The sequence below is a fragment of the Mastigoproctus giganteus genome, chromosome 1 (assembly GCF_048544385.1).
Source record: "Mastigoproctus giganteus isolate SK-2022 chromosome 1, ASM4854438v1, whole genome shotgun sequence".
In the NCBI taxonomy this organism is placed as follows: Eukaryota; Metazoa; Arthropoda; class Arachnida; order Uropygi; family Thelyphonidae; genus Mastigoproctus; species Mastigoproctus giganteus.
Genome location: NC_143575.1, coordinates 165,174,855 through 165,199,615, shown reverse-complemented (window position 1 = coordinate 165,199,615; position 24,761 = coordinate 165,174,855). Strand labels below are relative to the sequence as shown.

The 24,761-nt window shown below is 37.0% G+C and overlaps 1 protein-coding gene across 2 annotated transcripts in view; it reads right to left on the bottom strand.

Moving 5' to 3' along the window:
* Window positions 1-10,066: 10,066 nt before the first annotated feature.
* The window catches only part of LOC150091238 (uncharacterized), a 382,744-nt gene continuing 368,049 nt past the window's right edge, over window positions 10,067-24,761 (bottom strand). The window contains exons 8-9 of one of the 2 annotated variants that reach the window (XM_090374852.1): window positions 16,847-17,114; window positions 10,067-10,251 (exon numbers count right to left, since the gene is read on the bottom strand). In XM_090374852.1, coding sequence (XP_090230978.1) covers window positions 17,024-17,114 — 91 coding nt within the window. In that variant the 3' untranslated portion in view covers window positions 10,067-10,251; window positions 16,847-17,023. Of the gene's footprint in view, window positions 10,252-10,328; window positions 10,354-16,846; window positions 17,115-24,761 lie in introns of those variants that run through there. The other variant, XM_090374846.1, reaches the window with a different exon arrangement.

Genomic DNA, 24,761 nt, shown 5'->3' with positions numbered 1-24,761 from the left:
AAACAAATCCAAATATAAATATGTGTAAAAAATCTGGAATACCAACTTCCATATATTTTTGCTTCAACAAAGAGTCATACTGGATTTCAATTAGTTACATTTGTAAGTTCTCATCAATAATTGTAATGTCAACAGATACAGGTGAAGTAAAGAGATGAAACTGAGATTCACAGTTTTTAAAATCAGAAAATCTTATTGAACTCTGTTTCTAACAATTTTATTTGATGGGTATAGTCTGCAAATTTCAATTCAAGTGATTTTAGCAACAGAGATTGGCAACTTTAAAAATGAGACAAGTTTTCCTTTTTTTTTTGTTTTTACCAAAGATATAACTTTTGTTTAAAAGCATTAATACTGTCAAACAATGTGGCAACAAAGTGATTTTTGTGTTCAAGTCTTGTCATGTCAACAGAGAAAGCCAGGTTTTTTATCCACTGTCCATCTTTTAATTCAGGACATTTATAATTTTTGTTCCTCAAAAAAAAAAACAACAAAAAAACCAATTTTCTCCAGCAATTTAAAAAATTGTTTTAAAAATGCATGACTCGAAAACCATCTAACTTCCGCATAATAAGGCAGATTGGTGTATTCACTTCTTAAATCTTGCAGCATTAAGCAAATTTGTGATAATTAAGTTCAAGTGCTCATATCAGTGACTTTTTTAGCATGTCTGATATTTAAAACTTTGGAACACAAAGCTTGCTGATGTGCTCCAAAGTGTGCCTGAATGCAATGAAAATGTTGAAATTATTACCCTGTTTGTGTGTTTCTTTTAATTTTGCAAAAACTCTTAGTAATACCCATCATGGCAGGGGCACCATCAGTTGCAAGATATATCAACTTTTTCAATGACAGGTCATATTTCTTTAGAAATTCCATAAGTGCACTGAAAATATCACCTCCAATGATTGTATCATGCATTGGAATTACTTCCAAAAGCTCTTCACTTACTTTCAGGTTCATATCACATCCACAAATAAAAACAGCCAGCTGAATGACATCTCAAATGTCTGCACTTTCATTGATTGCAATAGTAGGCCTCAAATTTTGATGTTGTTAAACTAATAAGGGTGTGTGTGTGTGTGAGAGTTTAATGGTGTACAAGCTACTGTGGCTATATTACACCTAAACATAGGAATGTTAAAAAAACAATTAATATGAAGCCAGTTCAATTTCATTTCAGCTCACACACTAATTATATTTATTCATACATTCCAATTTCTTTCAAAAAATAGAAAAGTTCATTGGTATTTGCTTCCTCTCCAATGATATGATTTAATGTTATTGGTTCTCAGAGATTAGCCAGAGAATGAAATATTGAAGTTTGATGTTGTTCATAATGTGGACAGTCAATCAAAATATGTTTGACTGTTAAATGTTCCAAGCAGTGTGAACACTGAGAGGGATCATTGCCTGTGAGTAGATGGAGGTGAGTCAGATGAGTATGCCCTATTCTAATCCATGCGAGTACTACTTCTTCTCGCCGAACTGTCTGAATTCTTGAGTGACAAAATTTTGGATCCTGTTTCAACTGGAAAAGTTAATATTTGTTTGGTTATGCCATAACTCTGTCCACCGCATGGTATGTTGCTTGAATTATAATATTACAGAGGCTGGGATAAAGACAGAGGTTGTCTAAATTTGATAGATTTTTAGCAGAAATATCAGCCAATTCATTTCCTTTAATGCCTGAGTGCTGGAATCCAGGAAAAGTTCACTAGTTGTTGATGATCTTCAATTTTCAACAGCAAATTCCTGATTTTATTTGAATAGGGTGATCCTTATGAGAGGGATTCTGCATTGCTCTAATTCAGTGTAAACTAAATTCAGTGTAAACTAAATAATTCAGTGTAAACTAAATATTTTGCACATGGGTGAAGAGCCAAATTTTCTAGAGCTAATAGGTATTGCATATAGTTCCACTGAAAAGTTGCTGTACTCAGGTGGAATAGAAGCTGATATGATAGCAGAGGGAAACACTGCTGCTCCAACAGTTGAAAGAGATTTGGAACCATCCGTATATATTGGTAAGAAGTCAACATAGTTCTGAATATGTTGCTGCATATACGCACAGAGTTGTTGCATATATAGTCGGTAGACAATTTTTTTTTTTTTATGAAAACCCCAAACACAAGAGGTATTAGAACTTTTAGTACTTAGTACCGTGCATGGGTTTGAGAAGACGAAAGAAGATATTTCTTGACATTAGACTTGAACTTCTGTAGTGGTAGATGACTTTCATCAACCGGTGAAATACCACCACTTTGCTTATTGGAGGCTTGAAGTGGTGAAACCCATGTTTAGTCTCTAGAGCAAAGTTTCCGCCCCCTGCCCCCCATACTTCTCCTTCAACCCATGCACGGTACTAAGTACTATAGGTTTTGATATGTTTCGTGTTTGGGGTTTTCATAAAAAAAAAAAAAAAAAAAAAGACTAATTTTCAGGAAATACATATGAAGGAAAGTTGTTCCAGAAAACGGCAGTTGAATGAATAAATGACGAAGATGAAAAGTTGGTTCTGTGAGTTTCAAGTGGGACAATAAATGGATGTTGGCAGCACGTGTTCGGACTGTTTTACAACAGAGAGCAGGAATTACATAAGTCAATTCAGAAGAAAGTGCCCATGGAAGTATCTGTAGAAAAGGCATGCAGCAGAAATAGTACATTTATGAGACAGCGAGTGGAGAGACTTTGTTAGAGAGGAGTCATTAATTAACCTAATTGCCCTCTTCTGAATGGAATCAAGAAGCCTGAAAGAGGTTTTGGGGACAACATCCCAGATGTGGGAACAATATTCCATGGTAGCGCGGATTTCCAATTTGTACAGAGTGAACAGCTGTTTGGAAGAAAAGTAATGCCGAGAGCAAAAGAGAAAACAGAGTTTTTTAGATGCAGAGGAAGCAATATTTGTAATGTGCTTGTGCCAAGAGAGAGATTAGAAGTCAGGGTAATCCCCAAAAGAGATATATCATTTTGCCTAGAAATCGGAGTGTCACCAAAGGTAAGCATAGAAGCAGAAGAATCCTTTTTCAGAGATATAAGACAAGACTGAGTTTTAGAAGGATTGAAATCAACTAAGTTGCCTTTCCCCCACTGGAGAATTACCTGAAGATCAGCATTTAAGGAATTGGTAGCAGATATTCGAGAAGTTGAAGCTGATTGAGCAGGGCAAGGTTTCTCAAATGGAAAGTGGAATGCAATGCACTATCCTCGGCAAAACTATGGATAGGATTTCCAGTCATGGAAGTAGGTCATTAATATACAAGCGGAAAAGAGTGGGGAAAGAACTGAACCTTGGAGACACCAGCATTATTGAAGAAGTTAGAAGACAGAGAGCCATCTACCATCACCCTCAGTGAACGATCAGAGAGAAAACTGGATAACCAATTACAAAAAACAGTTGGAAAACCATAAGATGGGAGCTTGTTTAAAAGACCTTTTTGCCAAACATGATTGAAAGCCTTTGAGATGTCAAGAGCAACTGCTTGCATTTCACCGAACTTTTTCATTGAATTTGTCCATAAATGGGTAACATAAGCCAGAATATCACCAGTGGATCGACACTGACGGAATCCATACTGGCGATCGTTGATCAGATGGAAAGGTTTCTAGGTAGTTTAAGAGTTGGCGGTTAATTGATTTCTCCATTACTTTAGAAAGAGTAGAAGTAATTGCAATAGGATGATAATTGGATGGGAGAGATTTGTCACCCTTTTTAGGAACTGGCTGGATATGAGCAAGTTTCCAAGCAGAGGAAAAAACACCTTTGGAATAAGAAAGTGAAAAAAAGGCAGCAAAGAACAGGAGTAAGTTCAGGAGCACAGGTTTTTAGAACAAGTGCAGAAATACCATCAGGACCTGGAGCTTTCTTAGCATCAAGATTCCTCAAAATCCTTCTGACATCCTTTTGATGGAAGACCACAAGAGGCATTAAATGAGGGTGTTGGGAATGGTCGGAGGTGTTTTACGAAGATCATTAATACACGAGTTGGAAGAAAAATGGGATGTTAGCAAGTCAGCTGAAGTGACAACAGAACCATCTGGTTTGGACAGAGGTGGGAGCAGAGATGGGCAAAAGTTGCGGCCAATAGCTTTGGCAAGAGACCAGAATGCTCGGCTACCATTAGGGCAAGAAGCAAGTTTTCTACTCTTAGCCTGTTCAAAATCTAGTTTGGACTAATTAATAACTGCTTAACAATTGTTGCAAGCTTTGGTGTAGGCAGAAAATGAAACGGAAGAATTGGAAACAAGCCAATTACAATATGCAATATTCTTCTCTTAAACACTCTGAGCACATTAGATAAAGATTTAAAAGTGGATTGAAGGATTCCATTCCTACAAGAATAATTTCACTGACACAATCTGAGAAAACGTCGACATCAGAAGTTTTGAAACAGTTATCAGACCAAGGAAAAGAAATCTCGCAGGTTATCCCATTTTGCATTCTTGTAATGCCAAACAATACGAGGTTGGGAATAGCCATAAGATAAAGGCTCCACTGAAGAAGAGACCATCACCAAGTTGTAATCTGAGATGTCTAAAGGACCACTCGCTTCGACCGTGTTCTTAGAAGGTTCGTGAGAAAAAGATCCAAGCGTGTTGGCTGTATGGTTAGGATTGTCCAGCATTCTTGTAGGTAAATGAACAATCTGTGCAAGGTCATTAGTAATTGCAAAAGCTCAGCATCTCGACCAGTTGGGTCGGTGTGACTAGAAAACGGAAGCCAGCTGGAGTTGTGAACAATAAAATCACCAAGGAAAATTACCTCACTGTTAAGAAAGTTGGACTGGAGAAAGGAAAGTTGCAGAGTGAGGAAGTCAAAGAGCTTCAAGTGATTAGTGGAGTTGGGAGAACGGTAGAGACAACAGATGAATTTGATACAATGAGGTAGAGAGATTTTAAGCCAGAGGATATTCCAAATTACCAAGTCTCTGACAAGGAATATCGGAACGGACATATGCACAAGTGCCACCTTTGAGGTGAAAGGAATCATACAGCGAATAGTTTGGGCAACTGAGATGAACAGTAGCCAAATCAACTGATAACTGAGTTTCTGTCAGAAAAGGTACATGGGGGTTTGGCAGACTGCAAGTGGAAATGGACAGCGTTGAGATTAGAATTGAGACCACATGTATTTGTGAAATGAACTAGGAAGTGTTTAGGAGGTTTAGATCTTTTTGCAGATAAGCTTACTCTATTAGTTTGACAATTCATGGTGTATTCAATAGTAAGAAAAAGTAGGGGGGAGACGTGTGAAGTAATTAAATTTTTGGTTATGGAGTACACATGGTAAGAATATACCCAGATCCTTGTCATAACGTGGCTTCGACAATGCCCCCCCCACATACAACTACTAGGACTCCCTCCAGTCACTATCTGGCAGAGTAGAGGTAGCAAGATTACACACTAGCTGATCCGGAAGCCTCATAGATTTACCAACACGTTCGGTCTGGTGTATTAACTATCGGCTGGCCTGCGAACACCGTTTTAGAGTTCGAAATGTAAGGAAGATTGGATCTCGCCACTATGTTCATTGTAACCTCAAAATGTAAAATGAACTAGGAAGTGTTTGGGAGGTTTAGATCTTTTTTGCAGATAGCTTACTCTATTAGTTTGATGACTGATGGTGTATTTAATAGTAAGAAAAAGTTGGGGGCAGACATGCTGTGTGAAGTAATGAAATTCTCCTCCATCATGCATTATGGCTGATGACTTTTGGGTCATCAGCCATAATGCATGATGGAAGAGATGGGGAAGGGTTGACCGGAACTTAGCTGTGGAGTCTAAACATGGGTCCCACCACTTCAAGCCTCCAATAAATAAAGTGCCAGTATTGCACCGGTTGATGAGAGTCATCTACCACGTAGTATTGTCTGGTAACACAGAGGGGTGCATTCCTCCATGTGGTGTAGGCACCAAACCTCAAACCCTGCTTACGTTTGTTCACACCTGGGTGGTCACCCACCGTGTACTTATGCATTGGGGTTAAACCCAGGATTACTAACAGTTCCACCATTGTGAAGGTGCAAGCAGAGGATTTGGCTGTCACAGAAAGGACTTCGCCGAAATTGGGTCCACTTGACTTGAATGTCACCCGAATTTCAGTTCCATCAGCGTTTTAGAGTCCCAGACAGCAAGTCTGGCATATCTGAAAGAATGTCTGTGACAACCTCAAGGACCAATTCTTTCCCCATTGGAGAAAGCAAGTATCACAGGTCGGCTGAGGATAATTCTTTATCTGCTGCCTATTGTGGAGAGGAACATTCCAATTCTGCGATATTTCATGGAATCATAGGCCTGCTGGTTGTATTTTTTTACTTGGTTTATTTCTACAGCAGGGGCTCTTGGGCTTCAATATATAGACTTGGAGATGTTCTATAAGCACCAAGAGCAATCTGCAGTGCATTGTGTTGTATAGGATCGAGCCAGCGTAATACACTCTTTGGGGCAGAATCATAAACTAGGGCACCCTAATCTAAATGGGATCTAATAATTGTTTTATATAAGAGCAGCAAAAGTAGGACGATCTGCTAAGACCTTTACTTAGCAGTCCAAGAATCTTTGTTGGCTTGCCTTTGAATGAAACGTGCTTTTGCCCTTAGCTTCTTGCAGCTAATTAGATTAGCTATGGTTAGGGCTCGACGGAATAAATGAAACGCTTTATTTTATTATTTTTTTTTCTTTTTCGCTTTTGTGCACTCTTCGTTCGACCAGTAGGTGAAGTGCCATCGGGTCAGGGAATTTGATAATGGAATTGAATATTTAGCTACAACTAAAAGACAGTATATGTGATATAATCAGTGACTTTTATCTATGGGCTGTAGTTGAATAGTTTTTTTATCCGGAGCAATTGCTGACTGAAATTTGGCCTAGTTGGCTTCAGAGAATTTCCATTTCCTGTAGGGTTGGTCTATTGGTGGTTGTGTAGTGAGCAGGTTACAAAGAATTGGAAAATGATCACTGCCCATGGGATCATTCAAAGCAAACCATTGAATGACTGGAAACAGTATCTAGGAGCAAATCAAGAGGTCCATTGCAGAAGTCTGTCCAGTAGGTAAGTGTATATTGGTGCACCACTATTAAGAATGGTGAGGTTTTGTTTAGCTAGTAGAGTTTCAATCAGTCGGCCATGTCTATCTAATTTAGAGAATCTCCAGAAAGGGTAGTGGGCATTCAAATCCCCTAGCAAGCACACAGGGGAGAGTAGCTGAATTAAAAGTTCAAGTTAAGAAGGTCTCTTAAATCATCAGCTAGTTTACTGATTCTGCTAGCTACAGTATTTCGATTTAAACTTATACTTTTAAAATTTTTTATTTGTTGTGGACACAATGCTTCTGCTGTTTCAATCAAGCATTTGCTAATAAATTCCCTTGAAATGGTTTTGATTTACTTGCAGTGAAGTGTGATATTATATAACTAGCTGTTACAGCAGCTGCATTATTTCTAACATGTTTAGTGAACACAGTTTTGATGAATTTGAGGTGCTGATCAAAACGTCAAAGGCAGATATTGTTGAGATATCAGAGACATGGCGTCTCACAGATATAAGGAATGCAGAATTGGAATTTGGGAAGCACAATGTATACAGGAAGGATAGACAGGGAGGAGGGGTTATGCTGTTAGTTAAGAAAACATTAAATCTAGGGAAGTGCATCCAGCTGACATGAGTGGACAGTGCAATATTGAGTCAGTCTGGTGTGACTAAACACTGGGAAAGTAGGAGTGTGTTATAGGCCTAATGACTCTGATGAGTATAATGAACACGTTTTGTTGTTTTTGAATTACTGATTTCAATTCTGACAACTTTTTTCATGAAGTTTTGCAACGTACTGGCCATAGTTCACTGTGTGATTTGTATCAGTACCGTTTAAGTTAATTTCTCTCCTTACAAATTGCAACAGAGTTGCTACATATCAGGCATAGCATTTTATTCTTCACTTGGATACAAAAATATTCTAGTTCCCATTTCTCTTGAAAGCTATGGCTTTCTTCTCAATGGATCTTTTTTTTATTCATACTGGTGCTCGGGTTTCACATAATGTTTAGCCAAACGGGCTAGTAAAGTGCCTGCCTGGCAACCCAAAGGTCGCGGGTTTGAATCCCGCCTCGGGGTGGGATTCAAATCAGAATCCAGGCGGGCTTGGATCAGAGTAGAAAATGCAAAAACCTTGGGAGGAGCAATATGGCCACAGAAGCCGATGTGCCAACAACTAACAAAAAAAAAAAAAAAAAAACCCATAACGTTTATTACATACCACTGTAACGAAAGATAAATAAAACACCAAATTCATGGCAGACCACTCCACACAGATAAAATCCTAACTTTAATGCCTAAAAATACAGTTTTCCAACGTATGACTGGGCAGATATCTACTTTGTTGCAGTAAGTAGCAAGACCGAACAAGATGGCTTTGCATGTACAAACGTGCTAAGTGAGTAATACAACACATAAAAGGCAACAATCTTCTCTGCCTTTTCGAGTGCTACATTTAAACAAATGTTAAATTCAGAGACTAAAGTGCATGCAAATAAAAAATTTATTTATTTAAAAATTACTAATTAATATTTATTATATAGAATAGGTAAAGTTTTATTTTATTTTTAAAGGTTGGCTGGCCACAGCCTTTTTGTTGGTGGGCTGCATGTGGCCCATGTGTTCGACATGCCTGATCTAAGAGTTCTGGAGTTTTCTAGAAATACTACTCCTCCAGAAGCTACACTAAGGCTGCTTCTATCCTTTCAATACATTAATTAGTGTTTTTGTTTTCTTGTCATTGATATTTGAGCAGTCAGGTTTGTTTTCTATGCACAAAGCAACAGATTTGTATTCATCGATTAGGTCCTATATCATCCAAGTTAAAATAAAAAAGGTTGTGAGAATTCCTTTCAACTAGTGTGTCTGTTCAAGTTTAGCAGGTGTGTCGCTCAGGAGCAATAATTTGTTTTTGTGTTTATTTTTGATTTTTACATTTTTGGAAAGTGGTCTGTCCAGCCTTCATGTCATCATATGCCATTTCATCAATATTCTGAATGTGATTATGGATACTGACAATGGATATTGTCTCCTTTAAAGCTTTTAGTCACAGGAATTTTTTGCCTAGAGGTTTGTTAGTGGTGTATTTACAGCATGAGTTACATGCTATTGGGTAGACTGTTCATTTAATAAGGAGAAGACTGATCTTGCCCAATCCTGAAGTATTTGGAGGAAGTGAACAGTCAGTCTATTGCTATGGAGCATTTCTTTTGGTTGTCTGACACACAAGTGTTTTTTGTAGATACGGTACACCGTTTCTCTGCTACCTGATATGACAACTTGTGCTCAACCTTGTATTTTTGAATTTTCTTTTCCCTCTTTCACTGGATGCATTCCTCTGAGTAAGCAGTATCATTTTCTTGATAGTCTGGACAGCACTGCATTTGGGTGGTACAGTCAGAATGAATGTTTCTTTCAAGCCACAGAAAGTCTGCAGGTGTAATTTCTGCAGACTGCCTATGAGTAACCAAACTTCTGGCACTTAAAGCTGAGAAATGTAAAGTTTAATTTGACATTTTAAGTAACTGACTTTCTCATTTGATAGTAGATTTGGTATCTTAAATGCGAAAATAATTGTATAAGTAGAATTAAGTACTCCATCATTCTTGATAACAATTCTACTGGTACATATCACACTTTGATTACTTAATTCTTGAATGATCTCTTCCCTGGTTATGTTAAAAAGATTCTACTCTACTATTACTCCTTTAGAGGAGTTCAAGGTGGCATGGAACTGTTCATTACCTTAATAAGAAAAGCTGTGAGAGGAAAGGAACATCAAGGAGTGCTAAAAACATCCAACTTCTTAAAAGTGCATACAACAATCAACAAGACAGTTCTCCAGAACATGGTCATAAGCATCTTAAATGGCATAAAAGTTCAAATTTTTCATATTTCAGCCATTGCATGCAGTTTAAGAAGTCAATCCTGATTGATGAGCACAATTTTTTTGAGTGGTAGTATGGTGAAGATGGTAATTTTCAGATATTATTATTGTCAAAGTGATTTTCAAATCAGCCAGGCCATTTGAACTGGCAAAAATGTGTTTATTCAGATGAGGGTGTTGTTCCTCGCCTAACTCTACAGAAAGATGCTAACCTGCCACAGATCAGTGGGTATACGGAATTCTCCTCTCGTGGGATAATTGGACTTCACAGATTCAATGATACTGTTAGTGGGCAGAGTTAACCTGAAATTTTTCATGAACGATGTAGTTCCTGCAAAAAGAAATGTTTATGACAATTTATATGTAAGTTGAAAACTTGCACACTTAATGTACTATACTTACTTTTTTGGCGCTTTCAACTTTTCTTTGCATGCTATTAAAAAGATTTTATAAAATTAAACTAAACATATCTTGAGTATTATAAACTTGATAAATGTAGTATCAAACATAATAATAATCATTAATGAAATTTATGACTATTACTGACACACACACACACACACACACTAATTATACGTATTCTAAAACTTTTCATTTAATAGTTCGTTACTTTTAAATTCCAAATAGAAAGAAATTGTAATTTAATTAAAATAAAAAATATGTTAATAAATGTATTATAATAAAGGTAATAAATGTTACCTTTATTATCCCTTTTCCAAAATTAGAAATAAAGAAGGAGGAGAACTATAATCAAATTTATTCATTCTTGGGACCTAATAAAAATAAAAATAAAAAAAAAAGGGAGTGACACTTCATAGGATTGAGCCAGAAGAGGAACAGGAATCTTATGAGTTTACTGTGTAAGTTGATCAGGCAATTAGAACACACACACACACACACACACACACACACATACACGCTCGCTTCAGTTAAAAGCTGAGGTCCGTTTTGCTTGTCTGGATTTTTTTTTGTCATGTTTGAAAATAAAATTTTTTGAATTCAATGTTAAAATTTAACTAAATATTACAGTTTAGATTTTACAATTTTTAAATTTTGCTAATCAATTTTTTTTTTTTTTTTTTAAATGGGATAGTTATTCCTCATCTTCAATTCAGTCTAAAAACATCATTGGTATACAGTGAGTTACACAACTCAATATTTAGATGTTTTCATTTTATCTGTGCATCTAATTTGTAGTTATCTTGGGCGAGAGCAAGCTGAGCAAGATAACTCATCCATCATGTGATATCTGCATAGGGTACTGTATTTTCCACTTTCAGAATCTTGATATTTTAGTTTGCTGAGTTTTGGTTTTGGTTTTTTTTTTTTTTTTTTTTAGGAGCATTAGCAACTAAGGCCATATTGCTCCGGGATATGCGGTGGTCATTCCTTGACCTTTCCGCATACTCCGTATTTGGTGGTGACGGGCTCGAACCCCGGTCTAATCAAGAAGCATGTGCTACGCACTGCTGCTCCTTCCCACCTGGCTACGGAGGCGCCCGAGTTTGCTGAGTAGACATAAATCAAAGCACTTTTTTCGTTTATTGTGACATTACTTTGCAAGTTTAATAAATTAATAATGCCTCTAAGCATGCAGCAAGTGATAATGCTTCTGGCAGTGCAGAAAAACGTGCAAGAATGTCTATACCATCAGATAAAAAACTGAATTGACAAAGTGCTATGAAAGCAATTGATCAATTGCCATGATAGCAAATGTGTTGAATATAAGTGAAAACCTTACGCACCATTAGAGGCAACATGAAAAAAAAAAAAAAAAAAAAAATCACAGAAAGCAATAAATCAGGCACATTAGCATTAGTAGAGGCATTTGATGCAAGAAAGCAAGCTTATGCAGCATCAGCCAAAAAAAAAAAAAAAAAACCACTTCCACTTCACCCCACTGTTCGTTCAAAATACCTGTCCAGCTGAGCCTTAAACTTATTTAGGCTATCAACTTCCACGACAAGGGATGGAAGTCTGTTCCACCACCCAACCACTCGCTGGCTAAAGGCAAATTTCCGCACGTCTATCCTACATCTGTCTTTCCTCAATTTGAATTTATGCCCTCTCAGGTGATTATTCTGAGCGAGAGGAAGAATCCCATCAGCATTGAGCATGCTCAAACCATTCAATGCTTTATACACCTCTATCAGATCACCTCACTGGTGCCTAGTCTCCAGACACTGTAATTTGCAAAACTTAAGCCTTTCTTTGTAAGAGCACCCCTTTGTTCCATTCACTAATCTTGTTGCCCTTCTCTGTACTCATTCCAGCAGCTCTACATCCTTCTTGAAATGAGGCCTCCAGACCTGTACACAGTACTCTAGGTGTGGCCTGACCATTGCCTTATACAAGGGAATAATCACCTCCTTATCCCTGCTAGAAAAATTCCTATATATCACTGACAATACACCATGAGCTACTCTTGCAGCCCGTCTGCACTGCTCAGAGAACTTCATATCTGTCTGCACAACCACCCCCCAGGTCCCTTTCATTCTCTACCACTGTCAGTGTAGTACCACAGAGTTGATACGTTGCTCTGGGGTTGATGTTTCCCATGTGTAGTACTTTACATTTGTCAATGTTAAACTTCATTTGCCACCTCTCAGCCCATCTGCTCAACCTTTCCAGATCCTGTTGCAGCAGCATAATGTCAGTAGTGTCCTTGACAACCCTGCCTACCTTTGTATCGTCTGCAACATCATTGTGTGTTGCTACTTCTTGCTTACACACAGAGAACATAATGGAAAAGCTGCTGGCAACATGACATACTGAGCCTTGGGCAATCAAGCAAAGACCAAAAGCTTCTATGAAAATTTAAGAAGAGAAGAAGGTGAAATAAAAGTTCTGAGTGGTTTAGGTTTTGATACGGCTTCAAGAATATGAAGCTTTCAAGAGAAGCTGCAGATAAATATTGAGAACTAAAAGCAACAACTAAAGAAAGCAGTTATGCAGCCAAAGAAATCTTCAATCTGGATGAAATTGGACTCTTTTGGAAATGAATGCCAAACCACAACTTACATTGCATTAGAAGAAACAAGCATGCTAGGTTTCAAAGCCTCTAGAGATTGCCTAACTCTACATTTGGTTGGCAATGCAAATTGATGTAAATTGAAGCCTTTGATGATTTACCACAGCAAAAATCCATGGGCACTCAAGGGCTACAGCAAAAGTTCCTTGCGAGTCTACTGGTATGCCGATAAAAAAGGGTGGAACGCAAGTGGCATCTTCAGTAAAGAGCATTCAGAATTGAAGTCCCATTGCCTGCATAAAGAAATTCCTTTTAAAATTCTCATCATCCTGGATAATGCTCTAAGTCATCCATCTACTATCAACATCAGTGGCAACATCAAAGCTGTTTTTCTGCCACCTAATACGACTTCACTCCTGTAAAAGAGTGAAGTCGTAATGTTCACTCCTTTTACAAGGTGTATTATGTGCGCTCTACAATGGCCAAAATTGTCAACCAGATGGACAATTTGAACATCTCTGTTAGAGAATTTTGGAAGGTGAATTTACGAATGGACATTTTTTATGATGAATATCATAAAAAATGTCCCTTCGTTAATCAAGTTTGCATGGATCGAAATTTCACAGCATCATCATAATCCTGGATGGCATGTGGAAGAAACCGTGCCCTCAATTCAGTCAAACTCTAAAAGTCTTCAATGTGGATGACATCATTAGCGCTGCTATTAACAATAGCACTAGGATGGCCTCAAGAGCTCACTTGGATGAAGTGGACAAAAATGAAATTGAAAATTTTCTTGAATCTCTGACAGTAGAACTGACTTCTGTCAATTGTTGTTGGAGGTGATAGCCACAAAAGAAGATGAAGCAGCAGCAGCATCAGCTTCCATTAGCCAGCAATAACCACCAGGCCACCTACTTATAGTGCAGTATTTCCAAAACTTTTTTAGTCATGGAACACTTTCCATCTCACAATATCTTTATGGAACACTTATGAAACACAAGTTTAGTGGGAGCCAAAGAACTATTTCCTAATATTTTATTATATATGACACATTGTGGATCAGGAACATTTTGATTTCCAACACATGTAAAGCCGAAATTCAAATAACTGTCATCATACTTTCATTTTGGTCTTTTATGAGTCGCTACTTGTTTTTTCACTTTGGATTTTTGGGAACAAAAGGCTGCAATTGTTCATCCTCACTTTGAAGTGTGACAATATTGTGTTTGTTTTCATCGACCACAAATCCATGGTAATGGATTTTAATAATAAATTTTAATAATATTTAATTATTTATTAATTTTTATTAAATTTTAATAGTAAATAATAAATGTTTAATAAATTTTAATAATAATATTTTGAAATGATAATTATCAAAAAAAATTTATACAAGGAAGTGTTTAGTTATGATATCAGTTTGCTTCCCCCTCTTCTTCAACCTGTGTACTCCAGGCTAAATCGCATACGAATGACATATTAGATCACTACATTGCTACTTTTTTGTAGATGTCATTATACCTTTACACATACTTCTCTATACAAATGCCCACTAAAATAAAGTGTTCTGCAGTCTATTTGGTTATTAATCTATGCCATTATATTAACTGAAAAAAAAATGATGTTAAAAATTTTAATGAAAGAAAAGTGGTGTACGTTACAAATATGCAAAATTTTTTTGTTTTATTATTTTTTTAAATTATTAATTACGATTTTTCTTGAAACACTTGTTCACATCTCATGGAACACAGTTTGGGAAATGCTGTTATAGTAAAACGCTTAAAGGAAGCCTTTCAATTTCTTAAGTAGACAATCTCAACATGGACAGGAGCTCTATGATTAGGAGAAAAATGTTGGAATGTACTGCTCCCTATCAGGAAATCCTCTCCAAGAAGAGAAAGTCATAAACTCAACCAACTCTGGAAACCTTGTCCAGGAAACCATTTTCTTCTGCACCTCCTGCTTCACCACACTAAACCTTCATCGAGTTCGAAGTTGAGGAAAGTGAAGAAGCTAATGATCGTGCCCCTGTGGAGAATCCCCAGCCCCAAACATTGAATAATTTGTATACGTTGTTTTTTGTACTTAATATTAATGGTATGTATTAATTGAATATGTTTATTACTTATTTTTTTATTGTTTTCAGCATTGTAGAATGTATCTTCCCTATTTTACACATATTTGAATGGGAATATCTTTTTGTTCAATTTACGTGATTTCTGTTTATTCAAAAGTCTTGGGAACACGTCTATCACGTGAACAGAGAACTCTTTGAAATGAACATAAACCGATCTTACTTGCAATAATAAACACAACAATTGTGTTTATTTCATTTTATTATTTTACATGTGATGCTCGCTCTTAGCTGTACAGGAGTAGTTATGCTGTGTCTCCTCACACTTACCATTGAATTTGTTTTTTCTTTTCTTGAAATAAAATCAGTTTACATTTCTTTCAGAAGTACACCGATGATGTTTTTAGACTAAACTGAGGATTGGGGGAACAACTTTTCCACTGGGGAAAATTTAGCAAATTTTAAATTTAGAAGCGTGTGTGTGCACACATTAACTATTACATTTTGTTATATTCAATATCATGAAGCAACCACAATCAACACCATAATGGCATATCCTCCATGATAGTATACTGGAGTCACAACTTGTTGCTCATTATGGTCCAGGCCTGAATCCTGTTGGATACTGGAGGAATTCTTAAATGCATCTTGAGTTAGGGCTTTACGCAAATGAAGAGAGAGTACAGCTCCTCCATGAGCTACTCCAAGTTTTTTAGACTGTACAATTTGCAAAATGGCCCATGACATACATCTGTACAGATACTAGCACAAATGGCCTAAGAATTTGATGCACTATGAAAATTGAGGAAAGACAGATGTAGGATAGACGTGCGGAAATTTGCCTTTAGCCAGCGGGTGGTTGGTTGGTGGAACAGACTTCCATCCCTTGTGGTGGAGGTTGATAGCCTAAATAAGTTTAAGGCTCAGCTGGACAGGTATTTTGAACGAACAGAGGGGTGAAGTGGAAGTGGTTTTTTTTTTTTTTTTTTTTTTTTTTTTTGGCTGATGCTGCATAAGCTTGCTTTCTTGCATCAAATGCCTCTACTAATGCTAATGCTAATGAAAACAATAACAATGAAACAAATTGCAGCTCATATAGAACAGCTTTTTATCACTATTTGTCTTGGCAGTAACTGAGACATTTACTATTGGATGAATGACCTGAAACAGGCTGTCATAACAATGGTCTCATTTTTTAAATAAATGGCAGACTAGCCTTTCAATGTTGTCACTTGTTTGAAAGTAGCATAATGACTAGGACTTGTGAAATTGGAGTTTACTATTCACGAGTACTTAAGACTATTGCAATATTTACTAGATTTTAAAATCTGCTGGCCAAAAAACATAAGTAGAGGAAGTAGATCAGGTATTTCCACAATACTGTATATTAACTAATCCACTATCTTTTGTCATAATTAATAATATAAAGTTAAACTTAAGGTTCATGAATTAATAAAAAAACATGTAAACCCATCTAAAATTGAGAACAATTACCACATTTTATGTATTTTAATCACATGTAATAATAATAATACCTCTCTTCATTTAAGATGAAATCAAACTCTGTGTAGAAAATGCACTTGTTTATTAAGAATTTTATTTAAACAATTTTATTCTTAAAATCACTGATAATTTACAAACTGAAACTGCAGGCCTTCAAACCTTGATTACAAAACTGGTATCTTTTATATATAAAACTATTTTTTTGGTTTAGATAATCTAGTAACATTTTGCCATAGTAATAAGAGTGGTGCATAAAGGCTTATGCAGTTTCACTAAAACTGTTCCCTGATTCTTAACCATAATTTTTAAACAAATGTTCACTTTTAACCAAATTTATCATCTCTAAATAATAGTCTCGTACTGTTAATAAGTACATACCACAATATAAGCTGCTAGAGACTTTACTTAACCACTTTGCAGGTACTTTTTTGCAGTAGCAGATTGAAACTGTACAATTAGGTTTTCTTCCCTAAAACTTTGTGTGTCTGTACAATGGGTTTTTAATTTTTTTCAGGCACTTCACAGAATTATTACTATCTCTAAAAAGACTGGCTATCAAGCTGGCTTGTCTTCAACATCAATTTCTTTCTCACTATCTTTTTCCTCTTTTCTGTCAGATGGATTAAACCACGGTAACTGAAAAGTACTGAAAGAAGACGAAAATTTAGAATGTTCCACAAGTTGTTATTTAATTATTTTAAAATCAAAGTCGTAATTATCATAAATCCAGTAATGTTTCTGCTGAAATTTTCTGACCACATCATGTTTTTTTAAACAGTTAAAAGATTTCTCTCCATAGGCATAAGTGCACAAGAATTTCAAAGTAGAAGAGTTAGAATTGAAGCACTACTTCGCAACATTGGTTAGATACAGGATATGGAAATTTCTTCTTTTAAAAATAATTTATTTTTTAGAAACAACTTTTGTATTCATTTTCCTCTCTCCCAATGCATCTCTTCATTTAGTTCAAAATACTCATTGTTAAAAAATAATAATAATAAATCCTATTATTTCTGCTTAACATTATGTTAAATATATTCTTTAAAAAAATATTTCATTTGCTTGGAGGCATTTTGAAGATACTAACAGAAGCTGAGCTTGTAATGGCAACTGATTTTGCTGTTGCATGCCACAGAAAGAAAGCTATCATTGATACACATTTACTATATGATGTCATCAACTATTTAGCATATAGGGTGATTATAAAGAAAGTCAACAGTTCAGATAAAAAAAAAATCTGATAGGATTTACACTGTACTTGACCCATGTTGCTGCAGTGAAGAAAAAAATTGGATTAAAATTCAGATCTTGGGTACCACTCCATACTTTGACTAAAAGTCAGAAAGAAGGCAGTGATTGGTAGGTACCACTCACACTTCCCTCCCCCCCTAGGATGATATGCCCAGCGTGTTTATCCTCCCACTTGCCACTGTTTTAAAATCGGGAACTCGCTTTCCTATTTTAAAACAGCAGGATGGGGAGATAAATACCCTACCTAAGCTAAGCATCCCCCCCTCCTCAATGACACAAAACAATGAGAAACAAAATGTCTTCACAATAATCACCCAATCACTCCATTCTACTACCACGGCCACTGCATAGAAACAACTGGTACCCGACGTAGTTGAGTGGCGAGTGGTCAGGAGCGAGAGTGCATAGCACGTGTTCCTTGAGTGGACTGGGTTTCAAGCCTGTGACTACTAAATACGATAAATATTTGTATTGACTATTTATTGTAAACTCTACTGACTTGGTTGTCGTGCCAGAGTATAAAAAGAAAATTTATTCATTTTAGCCAAAAATTGTCAAAGGGATGGTAAATGTTCGTACTGATTGCTGCGCATCGAAGCCAATGATTCTCAACATTTCTACTCAGATATTCTAATGCAAAACCAAAATTATATATGCCGACAGATCTGAAGAAGGTTCAATCACACATGAGAAACACATCAGGAATTATATAGGTTAATTATGAAACGATGCAAGTTTTAAAGCCTATAATTTTTTAATATTTCACTATGGCATTGGTGAGTTTCATAATTTTTTTCATGAAGCCTATAATTTTTTTATATATTCACTATAGCATTCGTGAGTTTCATAATTTTTTTCACGAAGCCTATAATTTTTTTATATTTCACTTTCCTTTAGGAGTTTTCCTTTAGTCGAAAGGACCACTCCTTTAGGAAAACTCTGCTCCCACCTATGTCCAGCGTCTCCGTAGCCAGGTGGGAAGGAGCAGCAGTGCGTAGCACACGCTTCTTGATTAGACCGGGGTTCGAGCCCGTCACCACCAAATACGGAGGATGCGGAAAGGTCAGGGAATGACCACCGCATATCCAGGAGCAATATGGCCTTAGTTGCTAATGCTCCTAAAAACCAAAAATAACAAATAACAAATAACCTATGTCCAAACCAGATGGTTCTGTTGCCACTTCAGCCAAGAACAAAGCTGACCTGTTAGCATCCCATTTTTCTTCCAACTCATGTATTAATGATCTTGGTAAAACACCTCCCACCATTCCCAACACGCTCCATTTAATGCCTACTGTGGTCTTCCATCAAAAAGATGTCAGAAGGATTTTGACGAATCTTGACGCTAAGAAAGCTCCGGGTCCTGATGGTATTTCTCCACTTGTTCTCAAAACCTGTACTCCTGTTCTCTGCCGCCTTATTTTCACTTTCTTATTCCAAAGGTGTTTTTCCTTCTGCTTGGAAACTTGCTCATATCCAGCCACTTCCTAAAAAGGGTGACAAATCCCTCCCATTCAATTATCATCCTATTGCAATACTTCTACTCTTTCTAAAGTAATGGAGAAATCAATTAACTGCCAACTCTTAAACTACCTGGAAACCTTCCATCTGATCAACAATCGATCACCAGTATGGATTCTGTCAGTGTTGATCCACTAGTGATATTCTGGCTTATGTTACCCATTTATGGACAAATTCAATGGAAAAGTTCGGTGAAACACAAGCAGTTCCTCTTGACATCTCAAAGGCTTTCAATCATGTTTGGCAAAAAGGTCTTTTAAACAAGCTCCCATCTTATGGTTTTCCAATTTTCTCTCTGATCGCTCACTGAGGGTGATGGTAGATGGCTCTCTGTCTTCTAATGCTGGTATCCTGCAAGGTTTCTCCACTAATGCTGGTATCCTGCAAGGTTTAGTTCTTTCCTCCCACTCTTTTTCTCTTGTATATTAATAACCTACTTCCATTGACTGGAAATCCCATCCATAGTTTTGCTGATGATAGCACATTGCATTCCACTTTCCATTTTGAGAAACCTTGCCCTGCTCAATCAGCTCCAACTTCTTGAATATCCGCTACCAATTCTTTAAATGCAGCAAAGACAACTTAGTTGATTTCAATCCTTCTAAAACTCAGTCTTGTCTTATATCTCGCATAAAAGGATTCTTCTGCTTCTATGCTTACCTTTGGTGACACTCCGATTTCTAGGCAAGATGATATATCTCTTTTGGGGATTACCCTGACTTCTAATCTCTCTTGGCACAAGCACATTACAAATATTGCTTCCTCTGCATCTAAAAAACTTGGTTTTCTCTTTCGCTTTCGGCATTACTTTTCTTCCAAACAGCTGTTCACTCTGTACAAATCGCAAATCCGCCTACAATGGAATAGTGTTCCATATATGGGGCAGTGCCCCCAAAACCCCCCTCTCAGGCTTCTAGATTCCATTCAGTAGAGGGCAGTTAGGTTAATTTAATGACTCATCTCTAACAGTCTCTCTACTTGCTGTTTCATAGATGTACTGTTTCTGCTGCATGTCTTTTCTACAGATACTTCCACAGGCACTGTTCTTCTGGCTTGGCTTCTATAATTCCCGCTCTCTCTTTCAAAACATTCTGAACACATGCCGCCAACATCCATTTACTGTCCAACTTCAAATTCACAGAACCAACTTTTCATCTTCCTCATTCATTCAACTACCATTGTCTAGAACAAACTTCCTTCATATGTATTTCCTGAAAATTACAGTCTACAGAAGTTCAAGTCCAATGTCAACAAATATCTTCTTTTGTCTTCTCAACCTCTAGCTTAAGGTGCTACCTCCACGGTACTAAGTACTATGGGTTTCATAAAAAAAAAAAATTAAAAAAATTAAAATATTCAGTTATGTGATCCCTGTGCATTTCAACATGTGACCATAAGCTTACCATAATAGCAGTCAGTATTTTAGTAATGCCCAACAATCGCTGTGATTTCACCATTTGATTCTTCAGCAGGAATTCCTTGGGATTATTTCCTACCGGGAATCTCAATAGGAAATAATCAGAAGAACTGAGGTCCATTTGTTTGATTTGTGGTGCATAACAGCAGTTAAGGTTGTAACATCTTTTGTATTTGACATGCTTGATGGTTCAGATAAGATATCTACTGATCAGTTTTAAAAAAAGGAAAAGATTGTAAATATCCTCTCCATCTCTTATATCTTAATTTTAGCTGATCACGACAAGAAGACAATGTTATTTGCCACTACTGTATACAATGGTTATTCTAAGACGATATGCTTTATTGTAGGTAGCGATTGACAGTTACTGCAGTGTGGAGAGTCTTTTTTTGTGACTAACTGGTGAATTAGATGAGTATGACCAGTGTATACTGGTCATTCTCATCTAATTCACCAGTTAGTCTGGAGAGTATGACTTTTTCCTTTCCATTTTTTTTTTTTTTTTCTCAGGCTTGATGATCATTGTCTGGGCTCAGTTTTGATCTCAAGTAGTTTACTATTTGTTTACTCTTGACAAAGAGGTAATGTTTTTTTACAGGTCCATTATATAATGAGTTTATAGTCAATGTAAGGTAATTTGAAATAAGATGAAGGTTGGAGGCACTGAAAGTTAGCAGCAGAGTTGGTCTGTTCATTTGCTGGGATTCAACAAAAAATTATGAGTTAATCACATGTGTAAGGCAGCAGTAACTAAGTAATTTTGTTCAAATTTACAGAGGATGACTGGGAGAAGATTTTCACTGAAGAGCACACACACACACACACACACACACACACACACACACACACACACACACACACACACACACACACACAGCAATTTAAAAGTCAGTATATATAACAGTTTGAGAATACAGTAACTGTTTAATAATTTCCAAGGCTAGTAAGATGGCATATAAATCCGCTGTGACAGCTGTATTTCAAAAGAAGAGCCCTGTGAGATGATTCTGTTTATTAGAACTATAAGCCACATCAAATTTGCTCAGAACCATGCATTACTAAAATGTGTTATAAAACACATCTTACAATCTTGAGTGAAACTGCTATGCTGAAAACAGTTAATTATGTCTAACTGCCTGATGAAAGAACCTGCAAGGAAATTCTTTCCCCAGCAATGGAGCAAGGAATTTCCTTGATTATCAATTACAGGGGCACTTTCCATGGCAGAGTTTAGAGATCATATGGCACAATTCAAGTTGTTCATTTTGCTGTGGTTTATTTTGATAGAAGTTATCTCATTTTGGTGTGTTTGTATGTTTGGTTTTTAGGGGCATTAGCAACTAAGGCCATATATTGCTCCGGGATATGCAGTGGTCATTTGTTAGACCGAGAGTTTCAGGATCTCTCAATAATCAGGCGGAATCTATTCTCTGATAAATAGCTAATGCAGTGTCTTGGGATATTTTAAACTTTATTAAAAACAACGCCTCTTTAAAACTCTTCGGTCTACCCAAAATAAACCATTCAATTGTTCCAAATTATATCTTGGGAATCTGTGGGATAAGATCATAAAACTATATTCATTCGAAGCCTATGTTGTACAAAGGAGAGTGAGTGTACAGACCAATAATGCTTTTCCCCATCGCCCTAGTTCAACAAAGCCAGAACATCTCCTCTTTCACGCCCACGATGGTACTAGAAGGGGATTTATTGCTACAGCGTAGGGGGGGGGGGATGTTCAATTGTCCCTGCGAAATGGACATTCCACGATGACTCTGTCACTGTGACGTAGAGCGAGATAATGTTAGTATATAAGAGATGGGAGGCACCAAGAAGGGGGAAGGAGACACCTTTTAGCTTTTCCAACAGAGAGACTGGCAGGGGAGTGGAACGTCTTGCCGTCGAAAGTCCAGGGTCCAAGCGATGTGAAGGGAAGGTTCTGCAGTCGTGTTTCGCTCCAGCTGAAAAGAACGGCCGAGGAGAAACAAAGACAAAAAGGAAGCATGGCGCAGAGGACCACACCCTAGTTTCTACCGGAGGAGAGGAGGTCCCACCGGCTGTCCTGAAGCAAGAGATTTAACTGGTAAGCCTTTATCTCATTTGTGCGAATGTAAGCTTAGAATATAACACAAACAGATACCATTTGAATGCTTCCTTCCTAAATATTTAACCTTTGCGAATTTGATAATAAAATGGGAATTTCTCCCAGAGTAGTTGGTACACAGAATCCTACAGCAAAGTGCTGGGGAGATAAGAACCAAGAGGGGATGAACCTGTTCACATTAGAACGGAAGTAAGACGGCCTAAAGGTGATGCACATCAAAAGTACTTTGCCCAAGGTTCTCCTGTTCCAACCGTTCTTGTTCTATGTTGAAGTGTTTTGTGAATTGAATTGTTGTAGCTTGTAAATCTAGAACCAAATAATAAGTCTATTGAAGGAATAGTTCCAGTGATACCAGAATCCAGTATGTTGTAAGCAAATACCAGATCCTTGTTCTGAACAGAAACCTAGAAGCTTATATACACACATAATTTTAACTTCTACACAAACCCACTAGATGGAATGTAAATCTGTATGCATGTTTTCTTTTGTGATAATAAATACTGTTATGTGTTACACAATGTCTCATTCTCTCTGCCGGTAATCAAATACACCAGTTCAAACCAGTTCGAACCCAGGAGGGGTCATTGCAGGAAGATCGAGTTTGACATCCTGTGTTCACTCGATCTTTTAAACACAACGCGAATTCGATGCTGCAGCGATTGGGTGCTAGAAAAGCATTTAATAGCCGAGAGCACGGATTTTGTCCTAACCCGACGATCATCTCATTTAGAACAATTATCATATGAAAAGTAATACGGCCGTAAGTCGAGGGGAATAAACACAGAAAGAGAGGAAGAAAGAGAGAGCCCCTGACACATTCACTGACATTTCCGCATCCTCCATATTTGGTGGTGACAGGCTCGAACCCCGGTCTAATCAAGAAGCGTGTGCTACGCACTGCTGCTCCTTCCCACCTGCCTACGGAGGCGCCTCATTCATTTTGGTGTGAAGATATATTATATGGCAATATCAAATGATCTGGCAAACTGCTGATTTTAGTTTCATCGTTCAGTAGCAGCTTCTTGCCATAGATGTAGTCGAGAGGCTTTGAGCAGATGCTGCACAAAAAACCTCTACGCATTCAGGGTGGTGTATGGAATCAAGATGCTTCAGTGTAGTTTGTCCAGATTCATATTGATCTTAAAGTATCCCACAATAAAGTATCAATGTTTAGATTGAAAAAGCTTTTAATGCAACATAGCAATATGGCAAGAATGATACATTATTCCTGCAGAAGGCATCTTGAATATTTAGCACTGCACTGATCATAAGATCAAGTGTTGATCTACTCTTTTGGCCACATTTCATTTGGACTTAATATATTTCAGTCACTAGGAACCATGTCAGTCTGGCATTGATTAGTTTTTCCAATATTTTCCTAAGCTAATTACGGCAATAATTTTTTGGATCATTGTGATCTTCAACTGGAAGGATAACACACAAGAATGGTACCAGCTGGTAGGATAATAATCCTCAAAAACATTCAATTATACAGTTGTAGAGATGAAGTTATAGGGAACCTCATTGAAATGTATAACGAAGGAATAAATTTCATCAGGGTTTGCAGCATTATTTTTCAAAGTGTACAAGCACATTGTGCAATTCAGCCATAGTAAGAGGAAGATTATATGGAATTTGGAAAGCAGTATCTTTCTATACATTAAAATAATTTTCTGTCTAGTGATATTTATTCTGCCAATGGGAGAAGAGAGATGAGGGTTACATGGTAATATGTAACAGAAGCTTTTGCTGTGGTAAAACAAGCTTCTGTTTAGTGTGATCATGCTAGATAAACCTTGTGCACGTGCTTTTTTATCTAGCCTGACTACGCAGTACCATTAATGATTTCCATATGTAATGTATTTATGTATTCATAGCTGAGGAACAGACACACACAGTGTCAAAACTAATTTAAGTAATTTATTTTATTTTATCCAAAGAAATGAGTGCAGCGAGTAGGGGGCAAAGCCCCCTATTTAACATTAAATTAAAACTTCTCT